Below are 15957 nucleotides of genomic sequence, written 5' to 3'. Positions count from 1 at the left end.
TATTATTTTCATCATTTTCGATGCTAAAATGGCTGAAATACTTGCACAATATATTTACCTATCAATTACAAAGTTTTTACAGTCCAGTTTAAGTAAAAAAAAAACATGTAAAAAAATAATATTTTCTAAAGCGGCTATAAACTGCTTGGAAAAATACTTTGGTCAGCCTCGTGAAAATCGAAATTACATTAGCGAGTACGGACAATATCCCCCGGCCTTTAGAATTTCGCTCGCCGACGGGAGGACCAAAATCTGTCGACCGAAAAAAGGAGCATTACAATGCGTTACATTTCATCTGGCAATTTTTTCGTTACGGTAGTTTTTCGTTGTGTCTAGCAGCGGCCTCAAAGTTGCCGATTACACGAGTAGCTCAGTTTCCGAAAGAGGATATTTTTGCTTGTCTTCATCAGGGTTAAAAACGTGGGATAATGTTACGACCCCTGTAATCAAATGAATCCGCCAAATTTGATCAACAAAGCAACAGCTCAGGACGCGGCAACAACATGCCTCAAGAATTGCGAGTTGTTCGTTGCTTTCAGTGCTTAAAATATCAGGCAAGTTGGAGGTTAATGCAATAGCAAATGAAAGTTTTTAAAATTGCGTTCGTTTTCTCTCAGGTGGACATTGTGAAAAAGGCCAACAAATGGGCGTGCAAAATGTGTGGCGCCAAACAATCGCTGGCGCGTGAATACTTCCGTGGAACGGGCCAAGATTGTCGAAGCATGGTGCAGCAACTCTCCGTCCGACACCTGGAGATGGATCAACGCGAAGCGGAGGTCGCTGAACTGGTGTTGCAAAATAAAATACAACTGCCCCAACCGACACAGCTAGATCCAGCTATGTTGCGAAATGGCACAAACGAAAGCACCAATACGACATCGAAAGGTCCGAGCAAGTGGGCCGCATTTCTTACAAAGGAGGAAAACGACGACCCATCAGATGCTTTGGACGCTTCTGAATCACTGGAAAACGTGTCCTGCACCACGTTTGACCGCGAACGTATCGGGTGTCCGGTGAAGCAGAGCAACGCATGGAGTAACTACCCAAGTGCTCAGCATGATTCGTTTGATAATGATGCACAGTTGGCCTTAAACATGGATGACATTTCTCCGAGTGATTTTTCTTCGAGCGACATTTGGAAAGCTAAACAAAAGAATCCCGTATTCTACCCAAATCGTTCCGCAAAGAGAGAGCAAAGTAATACAACACCATTTCACAACTACGGTGCTCAAAAAAGCTGGACTCAAGCTGCAGGGGCTAGCTCCATGCAACTGCCAGACTTTCATCGTAAAGGAAGCAGTAACAATCGTTCATTTAAAGATCGATCGGGAACGGTGCCAAAACCATCAACGGCCAATGCTGACCCACCGTCTGCTAGTTACAAACCATCGCAAATGCCATATAAAAGAAAATGTTCAGAACCTAGTGCCACAGCGCCGCTCATGAATTTTGGTAAGCGTTCGGCCAACGAAAGTACGTCAGCAGCAACAATCTCGAATACTCCATCTGGCAATAGCAAGGACAACAGATCACACCATTCAAGTCCACCTGGTAATGTATCCTCGAAGTGGGCAAAGTTCTTGCCGAAAGATGACGAAACGAACGAAAATACGGACAGCAATTTCATCATTTTTTGAACGCCGAACAAACATCCGGAGGGCGGAACACGGAAGCTTATCATGCGCGTGAAAGCAAAAAGCATTATTTTATTTTGCGTTCGCTAAAGAATCCAAATGTACACAATTAAACAAATAATAACGGTTGTCACAAACATTCCACCGTACATCACGTACTTATCCTCGACCAGCCTTCGTTCGATCATCTTCATCGTTTGGTTCGACAGGCCCAGCGTATTGCCAACATCGAGTATTCGTTTTCGTGCCCCCTTCAGGGTTTCGCGCTGGGTCCGTAGTCCGTCCAAAATGTTCGAGCCCGTCCAGATCATTTCATCCACCCCGCGGTGGGCGTTCTGCATCGAATTGTGATGCTGCAGCGAGTAATCGATATCGATCGACGTTTCGGAGTTGGCGGTGAACCGCTTGTTGAGCAAGCTTTCCCGCTCCGCCAGTTCCGTTTCGCGGCGCTGCTTCTTGTCCTGGTGCATCTTCAGCGCGGCCTGCAGATGCCGTATGTCGTACTTGAGCTGATCCACACGCATTTTCGCATTTTGACGCTGGGCCACTGGCACTTTGAAGAGCAGCACGTCCAATCGATCGCAGTTGCTGTAACGTGAGGAGCATTAGATGAAACATGTATGTGAGCATTAAAGGGACAAATGTGTCAGCTACTCTCCACGACGCTGAGCATTTGCACCATACCCATTTACTGTAGTGATTTTCATTTCGATGTCGTGTTCAATTTCACTCGACGCAAAGCGCGTATCGTTCAGCCGCTGGAAACATTGCTGCGTCTCCTGGATTAGGCTATTGGTTTGCATGTAAAGGGCTTCCATGCTGGCGGTTCTCCCGTGCGGGGAATGTTCAACCTGTCCGATGCTCAGTACTTGTATAACTTTTCGGCTCGGATAAATTAACACATTTGTTGCGATTCACACCGCAACATCGGCACGACTAGAACGTACTCTGCGCGAAATCAACACGCACACTGTTGTGACACGTAAACGAAAACGCAGTCAAACTGTCAAGCGAGAACTGTCAAATGCATGTTTACCTTTTTTTTTGCGCGTACCAAGCATCTGTTGAAGTTCGTGCGGCTCTGTTATTTTCCCTTTTGCAGTGCAAGAAAAGTACAGTTAAAATAATGGTCTGCGATAGATAAATGGTTGGCCTTCTGAGGCGTATAGATTTCCACGCAGACGAGTAACGCGTGAAGAAGCGGAAAATCAACTTGTTAAAACGATATGTAAAAACTAAGGAAACCATCTCGGTGCATCTGATTGATTACAGTGTTATCAAAACATCAGCTGATGAATTGTGATGATTTGAACTGCAAACAGGGGCGGTGATAAAGCTATGGTCGGGTTCTATTGCTTTCTGTATCCATATTTGTCCGCACCTGAATGAGTGTAAAAAAAGTGTAAAAAAAACCAGTGCGTTCGTGTTTTGGAGACGATCTCGTTGATTTCGTGGTAGGTGCAGTTTCGCATACGAAAAGTGTAGTGCCGTGCGTAGGAGACACCAAAACGACATGGCTGTGTCTAAGTTTAGGTGAGTCAGAATACTGTTTTGCTTTTCATTTGGTGTGAATTCTTCTTTATCTGCCTATATTATAAACCTTTCATGCATCGTACGTGTGTGCATTGGATATAAAATGTAAATTAGCTTATAGCTTATCGCTCTTTTACATTCTTGCTGTGCCGCCCATGCCATGAGTAAACGAACACCACCTCCTCCATGCGGTGCAATTGTATAATGGGGTGATAAAAACCTGCCAACCAATTTTCGCACATTTCGTTCCGGTTAAGGTTTACTACCACACCTATCATGAACAATGCGCTCCAACTACAATGAATAATGCGTTGTTACATAAGCAAACTGTACAATGTACTTTCCCTTAGAATTAGGGGAGATTTGAATACAGTTTGTGTAGCCCTCGGTTCATCGCGTCGCACCGCACGACACAGAACAATTGAATGGGCGCCACATAATTGCGTGCGCTTGGTAACGCGTGAAGGCGTTCGGGTGAAAGAATGTGTATGGCTGTAGCGTGAGGGCAGAAAAGCGTTTCCGTAGTGTAGTGGTTATCACGTCTGCTTCACACGCAGAAGGTCCCCGGTTCGAACCCGGGCGGAAACAAGTGTACTTTTTGGAAACAAGTGTACTTTTTTGTGTTGTATTGACGTGTAAATGTGTTTTTTTTTGTTTTCGAGTCGTTTAATTCATATTGATGGTTTGATTCTGTTTATTTTTTATTGTTTGATTGTAATAGTATCACATCTTTTAATTTGCATTCTATTTACAGTGACGTGGATGAATATGGCTTCAAACGGGAGGCAGATTTCGACTACCAGTCGTATGAAAACATCATGTCCAGCTACCTTTCCGTGCTTACAACACGCAGCATGCGCTGGCAAAAGTTTCTCCAGAGCGCGGACATGCTAAAGAATCGGTCCAAATTAAAGCGCTTCGTGCGCAAGGGCGTTCCGGGATCGCTCCGCGAAGAGGTGTGGATGAAAACGTCCGGTGCAAAAGACCTACAGCAAAAGGAACCAAATCTTTACCAGACGCTACTTACATACGAATTCGATCAGGAGATATGTAAGCAAAAAAGAACGAATGTAATGCATTTGTTAACATTTTCTAACACAAACTTCTTCTTCGTTTGCTAGCGGATCAAATTAAACTCGATCTTCCAAGAACGTTTCCGGACAATATCCATTTTGAGCAGTATCAGGTAAGCTTGTACAACGTTCTGATTGCGTTTGCTCACCACAATCGAACTGTCGGCTACTGTCAGGGGCTAAACTATATTGCTGGTAAGTAAAATTAGTCATGTGCCTGTTACCGCGATGGGTTTCTTCTAACAAATGTTTCACACTCTTTGCTATTAGGTTTATTGTTACTAGTGACTAAGAATGAAGTATCCTCGTTCTGGCTGCTAAAAGTGGTTGTTGAGAACATCGTACCGCTATATCATACAAAAACAATGGATAACCTCATTACCGATATTGATGTGCTGAGCGAACTAATCCGGCTGCGGGCACCTGACGTCCATCGGCACATCTTTGACTTGGGTAAGTGTACATGCAATGTTCCCGTGGAGTTTAATCAAAATTCTAATCGTTTCCGTTCATTACCTTTTAGGATTACCCTGGCCAGTGATAGCAACCAAATGGTTCATCTGCCTGTACGCCGAGGTAGTACCGACCGAGACCGTACTCCGGATATGGGACTGTCTGTTTCTCGAGGGCAACAAAATATTGCTCCGCGTGGGCCTAACGATCGTTGTGCGCTTACGGCAGGATCTGTTGGCGACTGACGACATCTCAACGCTGATCGGGCTGTTTCGTTCGTTGGAAAAATCGTACGTACTCATGGACTGTCATGAGTTCATGAAGAGCATCTTTAAGGTGCCGGGTAATTTACGCCGCTCCCAGCTGGATGTTCTACGGCAGCGGTTCTATACCGAACGGATGGCCAACAAGAGCAAAGGTTCCTAGGGGTTGGAGAGCTATATTCAGAAGAGATACAGACTGAATATAGTGTAGACCACAAAGTGCAGGCACGTGCGGCCCGTGAACCTACTTTTATAAGGGTGCTGTGGGGCGAAGTTTAAGCGCTCATATACTATTTTTACAACACGGACAACTGTTGAGGGGCATGTTAACATTTTTCCCGCGAAAAACTATTATTATTGTAGACACTACCAACGTACGCTTTAAAAACAAAGTGACAATTTTCTTTATAATTCATCCACACGATTAGTCATGGTTCGCTATTGTTTGTACAGAACACGGGATACACATTATTTTATTTTATTATTCTCATTAATGTTTTCTCATAAAAATATGGTTACAACGACTATTTGCGATCCATTTAACGCATTTAGCTAAAGCCAAATATTCGCCAATTTCATTTCATTTAATTTCCGTTGCTGTTTATGATCTGGGTTACACTTGAAAGGAATTTCTGTTAGTCACATCAAGTACCATTTGGTTCGCAATCATTAAATTATACACCGATACTCAAACAAAACTACATAATCTTTGATCCAATTTTTAATACCTGTAGAATAGTTGTTTACCAAAAACCCATTTCGGCATAAGAAAGAGTACCTTATTATACGCTACCACGAAGCTATTAAAGAATTGTAGCTAACGCCCGTATGCATTCATATGCAAAACTGCCAGATAGTAGAATAGCTCAAACGTTTACACGGTAAACAGTAAAACGAACAATAATATCATGGTGCAGCTTATATCATATTTTCTGCGTTAAAAACATGCATTAACATTGATAATAAATATTGAATTTTACGTAAACTCATTTGCAGGGTTTCCTTTGGTTGGCGATAGTGCTTAACATGATGACATTGCAGTCTCTTTTGTTTGTACAAAGATATTTTACTACACATCGTTCTTTCAGATATATTATTAAGGGTCTCTTGACAATACGGCTAACCACGCTAAAAGTTTTGAAAGTTAATAAGCAAATGATTAAGCAAATACCGTAAGAAATGGTACAGCTACACCCGCCTTAACGATTATTCTCGTGGGCAATTATTTTTGGCATACTCATATCTCTCAATCCACATCGGAGGTGTGCCATAATACCAAGTCAGCAAACAAGTTTCAACAGGAATTTAAACATTAAATGCACAGCATTTGGAACGTTCGCAGGGAAATGTGTTGATTCGGAAAGCCCTTAGGTTCTTGAATTAAGAAGCGCATGCAAACATAATTAGTATTATCAAAAAAGGAAGCAACATTCATAAACTAAGCTTGCCAAAACATCCAACTTACAGCTGTCCAACTTTTAACCACCATTTAATGAACCCGCTAGAGCATTCGATGATTAGCACACCGCGCTTGACACGAAATATGGCACGAAACATTCGCAACAACTTCTTCCAACACCTTTGTCTTCTTCAAGATAGTAGACAAGATAGTCCACCGCAAACGATGGGTGCAGGTTTTCTGACACGGCATGTTTTTACTTTTTGCTGTTATTGAGTCCCATCGGTAGGTGCACCTAGACCCACATGGGGAAGTCACATGGGAAATGCGAATCATTTAGTGCAAAGGCATCGGACGCAAGTAACGACCGCAATGGAAGGAGTTACAAGGTAGTAGGAAAATCGGCTGACTCATTGTTCGTAAATTTGCAATATGAACGGGTAATTTTGAGTGAGAGCAACCCCTTAAGAATTTATTCTCTTTCCACATAAATATAAAAGCACCCAAAGGGGTTTTTTTTGATAATGAACTTCAAGTAATGATGTAATGGTAAGCTGTTGTTAGTGCCATGACGGACAAAACTGCAGATCTCCAGAGAAAGTTAACCAATGTAATTAATCATTCATTTTCATTGTCATCATTTCATTGTTTAATAATAACCGATATAAAATGCATCGTTTCTAATTTACGAAGAATATTTTAACCTTTCTAAATAATATTCGTACAATTAATAGTGCGGCTAATGTCAGTATTAATATAATATAAATTGTAAATTTGTCAATCCATTCTTGCATTGCCTTAATGTTGCTGTTTTTTGCATGTTGTGCACTGGCAATTTGCGTTGATTTCTCATACCGGGCTTTTCAGGTAAGATTAAAGAGGGTCTTGATCGCTTTAGTTGCATTGCATTCTACATGTACAATTAATTTTATGATATTTTTGAAGACATCGTGCTCCATGATGGCGATACTCGAGGCTCCTCAAAAGCGGACCTACTCCTACTCGGTATTCTGCATTCATACACTTAATACAGTAGCAGTGAAAGGCACAACCACGTCTTCATCAGTGGACATGTAATGGTTCAGATATGTAATTAGAGTAAAATATGATAATTCATCACAAAATGCATGCCCAGAAATGCCTTCATTTCATCAAAGCTGACTGTATAAGTTCTTTTATTTTGTGAGGCGTATTTGACACTTTCTTGTATAAGACACTAACTCATGTGTGTAACTTCCATGAAAATGTCCATGGACAACACATACCATGGCTGTCAGATAATGTATTTATGCGTCCAAAATCATTCTCATTTTAATTGAATGTGCGACGTTCTTTCCCCACGGAAAATATAAATAGTCTCTGAAGTATCTGAACAGATGAATGTTGAGTTTTGATTTGCTGTTTCTTGGACAGAATCTTCAATTCCAACAACATTAAATCCATTTTCTATATCTTGAACTATCTTGAGTTATGTACTGCTGATTTTCTTATTCTAATAGTACAACAACTTCTTCATCACTATTATTTGTCAATGGTAACTCATGCAAAATTTCATGCGCTTTAGTATGAAGCTCTCTGCACCATTTATTTTTAGCAATTACATCAAATAAACGAATGTACATAATATAAAAATACAAGGAAACCATACAATATCACAAACCCCTACATATTATAACACTATTACAAATACACCCGATATGAACCATAAAAGCACCCGAATGAGTCATAAAATTAAATTATACTAACCATACAATGTAAACACATGATAAAACACAGTTTTCTGTTTGATTTCCTAATAAACTTCCAAAATATTTACAATTCAACCCATGATTTATTTGGTTTTGACACAATACATTTTTACAGTTCTTCTTCGTTTATTCGAAGACATTTTTCGCCATCGCCAAACATTTAATTTTGACGTTTCATTTAAAAAATATCTTTTCTATTATAATTAAACAATTGGGAAGGGGTAATAGAGATCGTTCATTATGACTGAAACGCACCATACCTTTTAAAATGTTCTAAACCAATTCCTTGTCTCTGATTTAGTACCATCAGTAACTTACAGTTTCAAAATATATACCATCGTCCACTAAATGTTTGAATATAAACGACACATGATGGTCACCGGAAAGCTGACCATATGGCGACCATGTCCCACAGTTGCGTGTTTTTCAGCGGTACGGTTCATTGGAAAAAAAAAACAGAAAACGCTGCATGCGCATGCAACTCTGAATGTCTAAAATGTTGCTCCCAAGGCACCCATAAACGGTTATCAAACAAACGATGTAGAACCTCGCGAACAAAACCGAGGATTTTTGTTCCTCAATGTTCAGCTTACCCGCACAAACGAATGTAGCTTCCCGTTTCTTCTTTGTTTTGGTGTGTTGTTTCTGCATCTTTATGCTTTCATACGAATGATTTAATTCCTCCTGCGGGCTCAACCATAAAGCCCTGTGCGGATTGAGACAGACATCTTCCAAAATACAGCACACGAACAAAAAACAGGTCAAGTTTGATTTGGGAGGAAAAATGACCCACACCATACCCTCCAAATGCAATGCAACTATGCTGCTGCCACAATTCTTGTCACATTTTGACGCGAGTGTGGCTAAACTTGGCCAATTGGATGGCATGTTGCTGGTGTGTGGGGCTTTTGAGCAATGTTTAATGAACGCAGCCGAAGCTAATTTCTCAACCCGCATACACCCGCACAAACTTAGTGGATGCCATTTGGTACAGCTGTCGGTCAAATATCGCGCATCCACTCGTCCTCCACCTCACCCACTGGACATTAGGAATACCGGGTGAAACACAAACGGTTCCCCATCGCTTATTCATGTGTTCCACATTTGATGTGGCAAAGGCACACGTGGGTAAACCGTTGCAATTTGTTGGTTGTATACACTGTTGTTGCGTGTAAATGATGTTTCACTTAAAATATTTAAACGTGAATGGTAACAGCGCGTAATCTAATGGCTTCAAAGTAGGTCAAATATGTTGCTGCAATAACAGCAAGCAAGGCATCCAGTTTAATGTAATAATTGCAACGGTTTTCATAATTATTTGCTCGAAACCTTACGTTGAGGCACATTTGTTTTCCATAATTTGATATTATTTTCTATAATGCGATTGTAAACACTATGTTGTACATTATGCTGATGTAGAGATGTTATTAATTTGCCTTAAAAATGTCGTTGTTCTCTTAACTCCTTGCATTGACAAAAAAAACTTGTATTGTACGTTACTAGTAACTCTAAGTGGTAGCGGGTAAATGAAAATGTTAAACACGTTGAATTACCAAACAAAAGATAATTTAACTCGTTTACGGATTTTTTTTAAACTTCTCTATTTTCTACCAAATTAATTTTTTTGAATGCAGCTTATTTCCGATAAATTCACGCTGTTAGCGTATCGTAGAAAATTAGAAAAAAGTAATAAAATGTGTTAAATATATTCAATTTTTCTAGATTTGTCTATTATAGTTTATTTATTACGGATTTTTAATAACCTATCTCCGATGCCTTAAATTCCATACTAAACTTAAACATAAACCTACCTAAAACTGAGTTTTGTACGAAATATAACAAAAAATCTACTTTTAAAACACTCCAACACACGCTCTTATCAAAATCGAAAACAATTACACACATCGAAGGCCATAATTGAATGCAGTTGAAATCCGTCCCTTATCGGCAAGCTAAATCGCATACAATTAATTCACTGTAACGACACACATACACACACACATGCATATTTTGATACGGAACCGTTCATAACAGCATTGAACTATGACAGTGCAGCAAAATGTTGGCTATTTGTGAAGGGAATGCAATACTCTGCTATTGCATGTTATTGAAAATCTTTTTCCACCTTCCCACCATTGCCCTGTATGTTTATTTCACACATTCCGAACCCGTGCTCCCTGCTTCAAAATAAGCTTATCGAGCTTCCGGGAATGTATCATTTTTCATATCATGCTCCGTGTTTACCCCCTCGCTTGAAGGGAGACAACTTCCGCCAGGCCCAGGAGTGTAACGTGTATCGTGGAAAATGGGCAAAATTTTCCAAACCTTTCCAGCTCCTCTTTCACCTTCTCTGCGATCCCTCCGGTGCCGGCACAAATACCTTCATAGTGGCGCGTATCACGAACGATGCATATTGCTGCGCCATTGCAGAGTGACAAAGGCCGTTGCGGTATTGTCGCCCACCAGTCGTATGTTTATTAAATTTTACACATTTTATGAAATTCTCAGCACCCGCATATCCCCGTTGCCAGAAGCGTTTGAGACTTTGCCCGTATGTAGCGTTCGTTTGACATATCGGGTAGCAGTAACAGAATGTGAACCATTCCTAACTACCCACTGCTTCGTTGCGCACATATATTGTATAGCTTCGGGTAAACCTTGGGCGCCTGATGGATTCCTGAGCATAAATTAACATTCAAGCTCATCACACACTAGAAACATCGGTCATCTGGCCAGGTACAGGCTCATATTTTTTCATTTTTTTTATTTTATACAGGTACATGTCTGCTATATTTTTATTATGATTATTGTGAAACGACTTAACAACATGCGCGTCATGGGCTCAAGCCCCAAATAGACCGTGCCGCTATACGTAGGACTGACTATCCTGCTACGGGGGTAATCCACAAGTCACTGCAAGCCAACCCCACAAGTGATACAGGCAGGCCTTGACCGACAACGGTTGTTGAGCCAAAAATAATTGCTAAAAATTAAAGTCTCCATAGAAATTTACGTATTTCTTACTTTCCATATCGCGGTAATAAACTGGTGTAACACACAAAAAAGGTTACGCAGACAAACAGTGATAAGGTTTGCTATTAAAATGTATCCGTTGCTGTTGCTGCTGCTGCTGCTGCTGCAATCAGATAAATGAACGTTTAGCCCACACCGTAACTGCTGCTAGTGAATGGGTCTAGTGGCGCGGTAATGGTTTCGCATAGCAAGATGCAAATGCGTTTTCGCATTGCCGAGCTCTTGCATGCCATCGCTCTCGGGATATTGTCATCACGGGAGCATCCGCCCACGGTCATCCGCTTACGCTGTCGTGTATGCTTTTTTTTGCATTTTAAATATGAGCCGACCAGCAAGACGGTAGCGCAAATATGTATGCCACTATTTTGATCTATTTTTTCTGTTGAAGAAAATCATTTAAAAATTTTATATAGTACCTAAACAAAGCCAGAAGCTTCTGCACTGCTGCATTTATTGCCTTATCTCTCCACTGTGTAATTAATTAATAATAGTACGTCCCACCAAAGATAACCCAAATAAGATACATCGTTTGTAATTAGCTTTTATCACAACGAACTTATCGCCCTGACGGATGCAACGATATGGTTTTATGCTTTTTAATTACTTCCATACTTGTGACTTTCGTTCACCGTAATTTGTCATACCTTGCCGTATAACTGTGAGTTGTTCGCTCGTTAACGGTACTGCTGATACTGAGTTGGTTTCGTAATAACTTCTCATAATATCCTTCGTCAGCTCCTCGGTATGGGCGAAACATACCGAAAATAAAGGATATACTAAATGGCACATAATAAGATTGATTGCGGCAATTGTTTCTAAAGCAACGAAGGAGACGGTTTCATCGGTATTGCCACACTAACAAACGGCACCGGACGCAGCTGGACGTTGCAAAAAAAAACTTGCAAAATATTAATCCCCACCGGCAGGGAAGTTAACATAAAAGCGAGTACACGACTTCGTGCCGTTTTCGAGATCATCAATCAGCATTATGCTGCTGAATGTGTACTGCGCGTATGTGATATTCGGACATTGTACGGGGGGGGGGGGGGGGGGAGGGGAGTGGGAGGGGGAGGGAATAATGAGTTCAGTTTCTGTCCAATCGTTAAGCCATTCCAATTGGGCAGCCAACATTCCTTTCCTACAGATACAATTACAATAGCAATTCTTCTTTTAGTCCGAAGAGAAGCTTGTACGCACACAGCGCCACTTCACTTGTGGCAGCGTTATGTCTTTACTGTAGGTTTTTGTTTCGCACAGTTTGGGAGATAAATGCAGGGTATTTTATTTTGGGTTGGAAAGAATGCTGAAGTAGATGCATGAAACTAATTTACATTCTTTCTTTTCATTAATAAATTGCGAGCATATTGATGTTCAAATGAAAATGTTCTTCCTTGGCTGGTAAAACATCACGTAGTGTCCCCTTGTTTGGCTTGGAAGTAAGGAAAATGGAAGTAAGTATTGCGGAAGATAAATGCTATTACAATGAAAAGCAGAAATAATAAGTATAAATCGAACATGCAATAACATGGTTATGAGAAATCAATCAATCATTGGAGATATCAATACTCAATATCGCGGTTTCAAATAAAACGTAGAAGATTAATTCTACTATGCAGACCCAAGGGACTTGAGTTCGGGAACTCTTAAATTCTGGCCAAGTTTAACAGCATACGATTTGCATGATTACTGTCAATCACACGCAATATTTGTTCACGCATAACATCTTACAGGCTTGCTCAACATTCGTTATTTCTTGAATTATTAAATGTTAATTTAAATCGTCCTTGTTACATGGATCCTGCTCCAATCTTAGGCAATCCTGAGCCTTGAAGATATTGTAAAGAAAGATGGTGAACAACTGCGATATTTTAGGTCGCTTTAATGTGATGAAGTGCAGTTTGGTAGCCATTGCAACGACAAACAATAATTTAACGATCAGCTCCATATATTGCAGTAAATGTAAGCTCACCAGTTACCGACGAGTTGACTATTCCATTCATACGGTATCGGATCCAGACAATAAAGTTCCGTTAAGCTGTCCAATCGGGTTGGAAGATAGTTATCACGTTTAATCGCTTTAAATCGGGAAAATGATTAGCAAATGTTGTTTTTAATATTTATTTGTATATTGCCGGTCTCGTAGTACAGTCGTCAACTCGTACGACTTAACAACATGCCCGTCATTGGATTAATCCTCTCAAATAGACCGCGCCGCCATACGTAGGACTGACTATCCTGCTATGGGGGGGAATCAATTAGTCACTGAAAGCGAAGCCCACAAGTGGGTACAGGCAGGCCTTGACCAACATCGGTTGTTGAGCCAAAGAAAAAAAAAGAAAAAAAAAATCCATTAATGGCTTACATCGTCTGTTTTGGCAACTTTGTTCCGTAAGTTTTATAAAGGTTAATTACAATGATAACAATTTAAATACAACAATAATCTATTTGTATTAATAATGTTTTAGTGAACTTTAAAGAACCATCAACAAACAAAAAAACATCATAATATATTGAATAGTTAGGCAACATATTATATCCACCGCTGCCTATGTCAAAGAATCTCACAGCTGGGTAAATGGCCTAAAACTGTATGTATGTTTGTTACACTTACCTGTCACTATACGTTTGCAAAAAAAAGTTACGATTGTTCGGATACATTCGGTTACGGAACTGTATTTTATACTCAAACCACACACACACACACACACCCAGGTAAATCCATTTTTATCGGTATTTTGTTTTTATTATTTGCTTCATTTCTATACCTTTCCTTGTCCCAACACCTTCACCGCCCACCGGTTTCCGGTCAATTGATTTATAAATACGTGTTCTGATTTTTGTTCGCCCCTACCCAAACTTTGTGATCAATCACACCTGCCCGTTTTCTACATCTTTCTCTCACACTCTTCTCCACTCTGTAGTGACCATCCTTTCTTTCTGTTGGGAGAACATTCCACCACCTGGCTAACTATCGCTATCCCCATCCCGTAATTCGTTCGATCGGTTAACTCCACAACATGGTGGTTGTTTTGGGGCTTTTTTAATGTTTGGTTGTGTTGTTGTTGTTGTTGTTGTTGTTGCTGTAGTTTTTTTTTACAAAAGAGCGAAAAAATGTGTTTTCCTAACTTATCGACTAAAAACCATATGGTCACACTGTCGCACCATGCTCCCCAGTGTAGTATGTTGCAGCACATTGCAACGGTTATTAGGTCATAACGATACACCGACGCAAACGACTGCAGTGAATGCTGCACCGGGAAAGGCAGCTTATCGCACCCAACGTCCCACGTCCTTCTCTATTTTACCGAATTTTACTTTTCTCTTCCCGGGCTAGGCAATAATGCACGCGGAGAGAATGGGGAGAGTTTGGGGTGTTTTTTTTTCTTTTCCTACACTGCATCATGGGTTCCGGGGTGTTTCATATTTATGTATATTATATAGTTTAGCTACACCTTCATCGTACATCTTGGCTCACAGTGAATATTATCTAATACGTTATGTGGAGGAGGAAGAGGAGGAAAAGGAGAACGGGTGGGGGATAAAGTTCAATGCATTCCCCAAAGAATGACCTTGACGCATAATGGTAGCTATGGAGATGGCTGTAGGGGAACGAGTTTTCTTTTTCTAGTCGGCGTGTGTATTACGGCTACGGTTGCTGGTAGTTGATGGCGCTCACTCGCCTGTTTTGTTCAGCTCTAACGAGTTTGGTTCACGTTTTGGTTTGCCTCGTTTTGACTAGCCTGACCGCTTGACCCATGGCTTTGGTTTTGGACAGGGGCGGGACAATAATGCTCCACCTAGACTGGGTTAATTGTGATAATGTTTTGCACTACTCATCTACTACCGATACATACGTTTGATTTGTTCGTTCTAGTGTTTATTTTCCTTTATACACATGCACTTATTTTATAGTAAATTGTTTCTTTCCTCTTCTTGACGGCGCACCGCTTAAGTTTTGGTTTATTGTTTTTTTTTGTGTTTTTTCTTCTTCTTCTTGTCTTTTTGTTGCCGCTACTCTAGCAGTGCGCTTCCAATTTCAACCGTCTCCTTATGTTTGGTATCTACTGACGATCAACAACATATATCACGTATCATGTATGTGTTTGTTTCAACGGTAGCATCTATGTTGGTAGATTGCACATAGTTTTCTTTTGTTTACTTTCTTCGCTTATCTACTAAAAAAACTGACGAGCTTTGAGCCACTCATCATACGAGATTGTTTTTGTTTTCGCTCTTGAAACGTTTCGGGCATTTGTGGCAGAGGACGGCAAAGGATGCGGAAAAGGAAGATGAGGAGGAAAGAGGAATGTGGTGTTGGTGGTGAGGGGAAAAGGTGTAACAAGAAATGACGCGTACAGCCGTATGTTGCCTGGTTTGCTGTTTTGCTACTAACATTTTACATGTTACTTCTCGCACACCCCTCGGTGCTATTGTTGCGGAAGATTGTTTTCCCCCCTGCGTACGGTTTCCAATGTTGGAGTGGTGTATTTTATTTTATTTTCTCCTTGCTGTGTCTCTTTGGGTACTATGTTTTCCCATCGCGCCACCCATCTATCGGCAGTCGTGCTTGCGGTACCACTCGGTACCGTTGTTATTTGGGGTTTGCTTCATGATTTACCGAGCACAGAAGAGCTACAATTACATGTACGTCTTACTAGTCTTTTTTTACGGTTTTTTTCCTTTTCTTGTTTCTCCATTTTATTTATTTTCTTGTTTTGATCACGATCACTAACATATTTTCTTGCGTATTAGTTTTTACATTCCATGCAAAATCGCTTTAATTTTATTGTTGTATGTTTTTTTCTTCTGTTACTGTTGTTA

The 15957-nt window shown here is 40.5% G+C and overlaps 3 protein-coding genes and 1 non-coding gene across 4 annotated transcripts; 3 read left to right on the top strand and 1 right to left on the bottom strand.

Moving 5' to 3' along the window:
- The first annotated feature begins 444 nt into the window (after positions 1-444).
- On the top strand, positions 445-1783 carry LOC120950362 (MRN complex-interacting protein). The gene is made up of 2 exons (XM_040368340.2): positions 445-554; positions 618-1783. The coding sequence occupies exons 1-2, from the start codon at positions 504-506 to the stop codon at positions 1635-1637; spliced, it is 1071 nt and encodes a 356-aa protein (XP_040224274.2). The 5' UTR covers positions 445-503; the 3' UTR covers positions 1638-1783.
- LOC120950365 (probable Golgi SNAP receptor complex member 2) lies at positions 1675-2599 on the bottom strand. Its single transcript, XM_040368342.2, has 2 exons — positions 2319-2599; positions 1675-2222 (listed from the first exon to the last, which is right to left on the bottom strand). Exons 1-2 carry the CDS (start codon positions 2450-2452, stop codon positions 1721-1723), a joined length of 636 nt encoding a protein of 211 aa, XP_040224276.1. The 5' UTR covers positions 2453-2599; the 3' UTR covers positions 1675-1720.
- Positions 2600-2698: 99 nt separating this feature from the next.
- On the top strand, positions 2699-5945 carry LOC120950364 (growth hormone-regulated TBC protein 1-A). The gene is made up of 5 exons (XM_040368341.2): positions 2699-3167; positions 3922-4217; positions 4289-4435; positions 4511-4693; positions 4764-5945. The coding sequence occupies exons 1-5, from the start codon at positions 3148-3150 to the stop codon at positions 5117-5119; spliced, it is 1002 nt and encodes a 333-aa protein (XP_040224275.2). The 5' UTR covers positions 2699-3147; the 3' UTR covers positions 5120-5945.
- Trnav-cac (transfer RNA valine (anticodon CAC)) lies at positions 3683-3755 on the top strand. The gene has a single exon. It is a non-coding gene; the product is annotated as a tRNA-Val (tRNA).
- Positions 5946-15957: the final 10012 nt, after the last annotated feature.

This window comes from Anopheles coluzzii, chromosome 2, assembly GCF_943734685.1.
Source record: "Anopheles coluzzii chromosome 2, AcolN3, whole genome shotgun sequence".
Lineage (NCBI taxonomy): Eukaryota > Metazoa > Arthropoda > Insecta > Diptera > Culicidae > Anopheles > Anopheles coluzzii.
This window is presented reverse-complemented; position numbering and strand designations above follow the sequence as displayed.